This window comes from Crinia signifera, chromosome 3 (genome assembly GCF_055691185.1).
Source record: "Crinia signifera chromosome 3, ASM5569118v1, whole genome shotgun sequence".
NCBI lineage: Eukaryota > Metazoa > Chordata > Amphibia > Anura > Myobatrachidae > Crinia > Crinia signifera.
The window spans coordinates 75179143-75185571 of record NC_139219.1 but is presented as its reverse complement, the minus strand read 5'-3'; the positions used below and the strand labels follow the sequence as shown (position 1 = coordinate 75185571).

Sequence of the window (6429 nt, the reverse complement as noted above, 5' to 3'; positions counted from 1 at the left end):
TTACCCCCGATGACCGCGATGGACATCGTGGGCGCCGTTCTAGGTAAAGAGTACCAAAGATAATTCCTTAGCTTGCTTGGGCTGTTCCTAAAGAAATCCAAATAAAAATATACCCAATGAAAAGGCAATTAATCTACATTGGGCAGGGCACCTGACACCTTCTATCAGCCGGTTTAGTGTTTGTCATTGGTGTAGCTAGTTTAGTATATATATCTCCACAGTGCGCTCTGGGTTAATGTTAGTGCTAAGCAAATAAAAGATAACAATGATAACAATGTACATTTGTGCATTCAGATGTGGTTCCACCAGGAAAACATACCTGTTATCTTATCTTCAACCTTAGCAGATCTCTTTCTATAGTGCATACATAAACCTATTTCCCAGTTGTGTATCTATCTATTATGTAATTGTGTAAAATCTGTCGATGATATGCACAGGGTGATCTGGATGGAGGTTTACAATAATAAGAATAATACATTCCCCCTAATAAGCTCCCACTATATCCAATGATTAATGATTACGATCGACATGCAGCACATGTGCATAAAGATCCCAGCTCATAGGTAATGCTGGTCCTACATTCACTTCACAACTGGATGTGATATCTCTGGTCCTCACTTGCACAGCCATGAAGAATCCCCCCACCACCACCAGCATTCACAGACAGAAGTGCGGTTAGAAATGGGGATCCAAGTGGATCAGTGAGGTGAAGGAGAAATGAATAGCACAATACGCACATGCTGTTTTGTTGTGCAGACTTATAAGGTGAGGAGAGATTTATAGTAGGGAAGCAATCAGTATTTTTTTGCATGTAAAATAAAAAATAGTACTTGTTACCTAGAACGGCACCCATCGCGGGCATCGCATGTACATCGTATGCCATTATAATGGCATGCGATGCGACCGATGTGATGCCCGCGATTTCACATAGAAATGAATGGTAAAAGGTAAATTGCGTCGGTCGCATCGCATGCGACCAAAAAAACGCATGCGATGCGACTGACGCGATTACCGCGATTTACATAGGGAACAATGTTAAATGGCCCAATTGACCCGATTTTACATAGGGAACAATGTTAAATGGCCCACAGACCCCAAATAGCCACCCTGAAGTGTGAAATGGCCCCCCAATTGTTAACGCCACCCCACGATCAACGTCAACTCGAAGCGTGGCGAGCCCGCGAGGGGCGGCGGTACGCGTCCTCCGCCCTTTTCATACACCCACCATCCACGTCGGCGTCATACACGGACCGATGTGCTCTGTACTTTGGCCCTTATTCTGATTGACTCACAGGGCTGCCGGCCGTCACCCGCATGCCCCCCCCCCCCCCAAACCCCTTGCATAATCATTCAATCGCAGCCTTGGTTGTAGGGGAGAAATCATTCGATGGTTGGCGACCATCGAATGATTTCTTCAGCGCTCGCAGGTCTGAGACACCTCTATGGTGTTTCAGACCTGCGTGCGCCCTGTGCTAGGACAGTGATCGGGAATTCAGGCAGGAGTGGTATGCAGTTGCATCTTCTCCTGCATTTGCATTGCTTAAGGATCGCATATGATAAGCTGCTGCGAGCATGCCCTGTATGCTGTATATAACACAGCTCAACTTCCACTGAAAAGCCAATATTTCATTTTGGAAGCAGTTCTAAATTGCTGCTCTGGATCTGCATCTGAATGATGCAGAAAATATTGAAGAAAGAGTACAGTATATACAGTATCTATGTATTTTTTATCTTTTATTACAGACAATACAGAAAAATTATATATTTTAACATTCATCTTAACAGTTTTTTTAATCATGATAGTTTGGTAAAACCCAATGTTCAATGTCAGGAATACCATATATTCTATAACCTGAGTTCCAGAAATTACAATACTTTGCATGTTAACAAGAGAAACTTAAAACAAAATATGGATTTTTCATTCATGTATTACAAATATAAAAATATATGCTGTTCAGGGATTTAGGGGGCAATTCAGTCCTGATCGCACAGCCACAAATTTGCATGGAGGCCGATTATCAATAGACTGTGCATGCGTATGGTCCATAGTACGAATGTATGAGGCCGTCCTGCGAGGAACGCCTGCGAGTTTTATTCATCGCTGGCCGTTCGAAAGGGGATTGGCCAGAAGTAGACATCTTGGGGGGGTTTAACCAGCTGTTTCATGGGAGTGCCAAGAAAAATGCTAGGCGTGCCAGGTAAAGTGTTGGGAAAGACAGGGAAAACACAAGCATGCCCAAGAGCGCGGCCTCTACCTGTACACTGGTCACTGTGAATTTGCAACCATGCAATCAGGTCTGAATTACCCCTTTAGTCAGGACATTATTTATCCATTGTGTTCTCTTGGCTTTGTCCTTGACTAAACCAGTGGTTCCTGAATATTTGTATGCGATGAGTGTGGTCCTCCAAGCACCATAAAAGTCCAGGTTTTAGGGATATCCTTGCTTGTGCACAGATGGTATAATCAAACTGACAAGTGCTAATTAAGTCTCCTGTGCCTAAGCATGGATATCCTTAAAACATATACTGTTGGGGAGCCTTGAGATCCATGTTTGAGAAGCACTGGACTAAACTATACACTTTTCTTTTGTTCCAGATTGCTTTATAATATGTAGCAGAAATATATAAATCACTGCTGCCATCATCATGCCAGCTCTGAACGGTGGATGTTGGCAAGAGTTAACTGGGCTTGCGTGTCAGGATAAGATCTCCGAGAATTCAATATAAGCTTGCCGAACACACCGGTGATGACTAACACCACTGTCAAAACACAGACAAGGATCATTGTCTCAACTGGAATTAGTTTCCTCTGGGCTGTAAGGAGAACACAAAGACATGGTGCTGGAGTTATTTTCTTATTTTTTTTAACAGAGCTAATGAATAATATGATTAACATACAGTATCTGCTGTCTATTAGTATAACCAGTGGCAGAACTTGTGGGTTGTGGGACCGGGTGTAATATGATAATTTAGCCTTCCTCCTCCACCAGTGGCGTAACTACTGTAAGGCAGCCCCTGCTGCTGCTTGGGGAGCAAGCGGCAGCAGGGTCTGTGTGGGCGCCGGGCCCAGCAGCGCACAGAATGAGACTCATGCCACAAGGTAGTGCTCCTTTTGGCTAAAGCTTTACACAGCAAATAGGCGCTGTGTATAGCCTTAATCAATGGGAGCGCTACCTTGCAATGGGCAGGAACAACTGGAGCCGCCCATGTACTGCTCCCTCCATTGCAATAAGCATGTAACCCCTGGCAATGAGCATGTGACCACATGTAACCCATGGCAACAAACATGTAACCCTTGGTAATGAGCAAGTAAGCCCAGGAAATTAGCAAGTAGGAAACAAAATATATAATTAATGTTGGGTGGGGGGCACTAGAGTCTTTCTTGGCTTGGGGGAGAAAAATTTCAAGTAACGCCACTGTCCTCCACCCAACCCATGTTCATTGCTGGTTTGGGCAGCAGTGGGACCCTTAGTTGTTAAGGGCCCTGGTGCAATGCACCTGCTGCGCCAATGGTAGTTCTGCCTCTGAGTATAACATAAGTCTATAGCTGTAGCGAAAAACGGTAGATTGCTTGCCTGCCACTAGAAGTTAAACATGTATGTCTTAAAATCAGTTACATAAGGCTTACATAGTACATGTGCATACACACAAGTGGAAGCTATGTATGTCGGAGCTTTATCTTATGCTTATTCAAGTTCCAACAGAAATCACTAGCGTTAGAAACCTTCCATTGTCTATTTCCCAGTAGCTGACAGCAGAATCTATAGATAGTCTTTGCCAGTGGCATACCTCCCAGCATGACTCATTCCAGAAGGGACACAATGCTCTGTATCTGGACCTTCCTCTTTATTGTATGATTTCCATCACCTGTTTTAAATAGGTTGATGGATAAGAAAGGCATTTACACACAGGTGATAGTAATCATATACATTATGAGGGAAGTCCAGAAATAGAGAATTCTGGGGCAGATTTATTATGCTCGGTGATAATGTGGCTGGTACTTTATCACCCACCAATCAGCTCCTAACTGTGAAGTTACAGGCTTGGTTTGATAAATGACAGGTAGGAGCTGATTTGCCGGTGACTTCACCGAGCTTAATAAATCTACCCCTCTGTCCCTCCTAGCCAGGGTCATGTTGGGAGGTATGTAGTGGTTCTCAAACGCAAAGCACCATAACAGTCCAGGTTTTAAGGATATGCCTGCTTGTGCACAGATGGTATAAGCTGATTGAGGTACTAATTAATTCACCTGTGCTTTAGCATGGACATCTTTAAAACCTGGACAGCCGATGTCCTATATATCGGCACTTTGTGCTGTGTTTACGGGTGATCCGCGGACTCCGTGAGCTGCTGGCTCTGCCTTCAGCCCATCTGGCTGCAGGAATAGACGATGTGCGCATGCACACAGCATCTATTCATGGATGAAGGGGGGGGGGGGGGGGGGACTCCAAACTGCAGTCCGCTTTGCCTTTGCCTGATTGACATGCAAATGCATGGGGGGTGGGGGGGTATGTGCTAGGGTGAGGATGGATGGTGCATGCAAAAAAAGGGGTGTTACCCCCATTGTCCGACACCTCCTTCTGCATTTGCATTTGCAGTGGAAGGTTGTGTGTAGCTTTGCAAATCCATCCATTATCCTTAATTTTTAAGTAACACATTTCTTATCTGTCATACCCAGTATATTCAGCGACATCCTCCTTTATTTAAAGCACACATTTCAAAATACTGTCATACCCTGGATTCGAACCCTAGACCTTCCAAGGTGCAGTCAGACAAGTTACACGTGTAGTTATTTGTTCTGATTTGGGAAGAATGTGTGCCCTAACTAAAGAGCGTGTGACATAGAAGGTGCTTAGAAACATAATGGCGAGATCGGGGCTGCCAGGCAATGGCAGGGATTAAAGAGTCGAAATTTGAAAGTGAGACTGATAGAAAGAGAAAAGTGACATGTGCTGCAGAACAGCGCCCCCTGCCTTGAGTTATCCTGTGCAGTGGCACATGTTGCACCAACCTCGTTACAGCCCTGATTGCACAATGGTATAACAGTATGTATAATTATATACCTGAGTCAGACGTCCTGTCATCTGATACTTTGAGAGAAATTGGCCCATAAGTCACGGTATGAGTTGTAGGAAGTTCTCTTCTGTTTCTGGCTACTCTTCTGTTGTTAGTACAGTTCTGATAAAATGATAAGAAATACACAAATGTATCCTGATTATAAATCCAATGACCTAATATGCTATTAAGTAAATAACGTGCATTAAGCTATAATAACAATTACGTACCGGCATGCATAGGAATTCTGTGTTGTGGCATATCTGAACACTGCAGTGCAGGAAGACATTGTTATATGCCAGACCCACAAACTTGAACATCTGAATCCTGAACATTGCTTCTGCCCCCATTCCATTCATAATTATTGATAAGGTCTCATGCAAATATACATAGGAGCAGCTGTATTAAGGACAAAAATAAAATAGATAAAATGAATATTTGTTAGCTGTGATACATGTAGAAAGTCATACCTCCCAACCTTCTGAAGTCACCCAGAGGGACGTTGAAATTGGGGGGTGTGAGATACTGTAGCTATGAGATTGAGAGGTGGACGCTAATTGCACCACTGCTGCATCGCAGTGATGTGCAGTGGTGGCTGGGCATTTTCACTGCCACCATCACACCAACCCCCTCCGGTCGCCACAGCTGCAATTCGCTCCCCAACCCCCCGCAGGCGCCGCCACCATCAAACCACCACCACCACCACCACCACCACTGGGAAAAAAAACTCCAATACTCACAAGGTACCGGGGAGATTCATGGCAAAGGGGACAGGGCACAGCAGCGGCACTTCCAGAAGCTTAATTTGACAGGGGCTGCTGTGATTGGACAGTCCAATCACAGCAGCCCCGTCAATGAAGCACTTCCAGAAGTGCCGCTTTTGCAATTATTTTTAATGGGCTTTATTAGCCCATGGCTTAGCCCTGCCCCCCGCTTCATCCTGCTTACACACTTTTTTGGGAGGCACGCTTATTGGTGCCTCCGAAACTAATGTAAAAGGTACAAATTACTAAAAATAATCGGTACTTATGTAATATCTGGGCTCCCGTATTTCTTATGAGACCGCGTCCCCTCGCCACGCTTAGGCGCGGTGGCTCGCTGCGCTCGCCACACTATATAAAATCAACTCCATGCGTACTTGGATAGTAGGGGTATGAAAAAATGGGGTGCATTTAACATGGGAGCCCAGATAATACATAAGTACCAAATAATCTAAAGAAAATACTTATGACACAGAATATGTGTCAAAGGTATATTCTTTGCATTATTTTAAACAGAATGACAGGGAAGCACTGCCTCCCCTGCCTCCCGACTGCACGTCCCTGCTGCATCGTTGTACACAGCGGCTGTGCAAAAATATCCAAAAGCCGCAAG

General features: G+C 44.5%; 1 protein-coding gene and 1 long non-coding RNA gene across 3 annotated transcripts in view; one reads left to right on the top strand and one right to left on the bottom strand.

The window, feature by feature from the left end:
- The first annotated feature begins 682 nt into the window (after positions 1-682).
- The window catches only part of LOC146063554 (uncharacterized), a 39267-nt gene continuing 33520 nt past the window's right edge, over positions 683-6429 (top strand). Inside the window, exons 1-2 of the long non-coding RNA XR_014471613.1 lie at positions 683-765; positions 2597-2838. This is a non-coding gene — a long non-coding RNA (uncharacterized LOC146063554). The remainder of the gene's footprint in view (positions 766-2596; positions 2839-6429) is intronic.
- LOC146063553 (pancreatic secretory granule membrane major glycoprotein GP2-like) overlaps positions 1784-6429 on the bottom strand; it is a 27937-nt gene continuing 23291 nt past the window's right edge. For both annotated transcript variants that reach the window (XM_083176026.1, XM_083176028.1), the window contains 3 exons: positions 5286-5454; positions 5064-5178; positions 1784-2814 (listed from right to left, as the gene is read on the bottom strand). In XM_083176026.1, the coding sequence (XP_083032152.1) occupies positions 2645-2814; positions 5064-5178; positions 5286-5454 (454 nt within the window). In that variant the 3' untranslated portion in view covers positions 1784-2644. The remainder of the gene's footprint in view (positions 2815-5063; positions 5179-5285; positions 5455-6429) is intronic.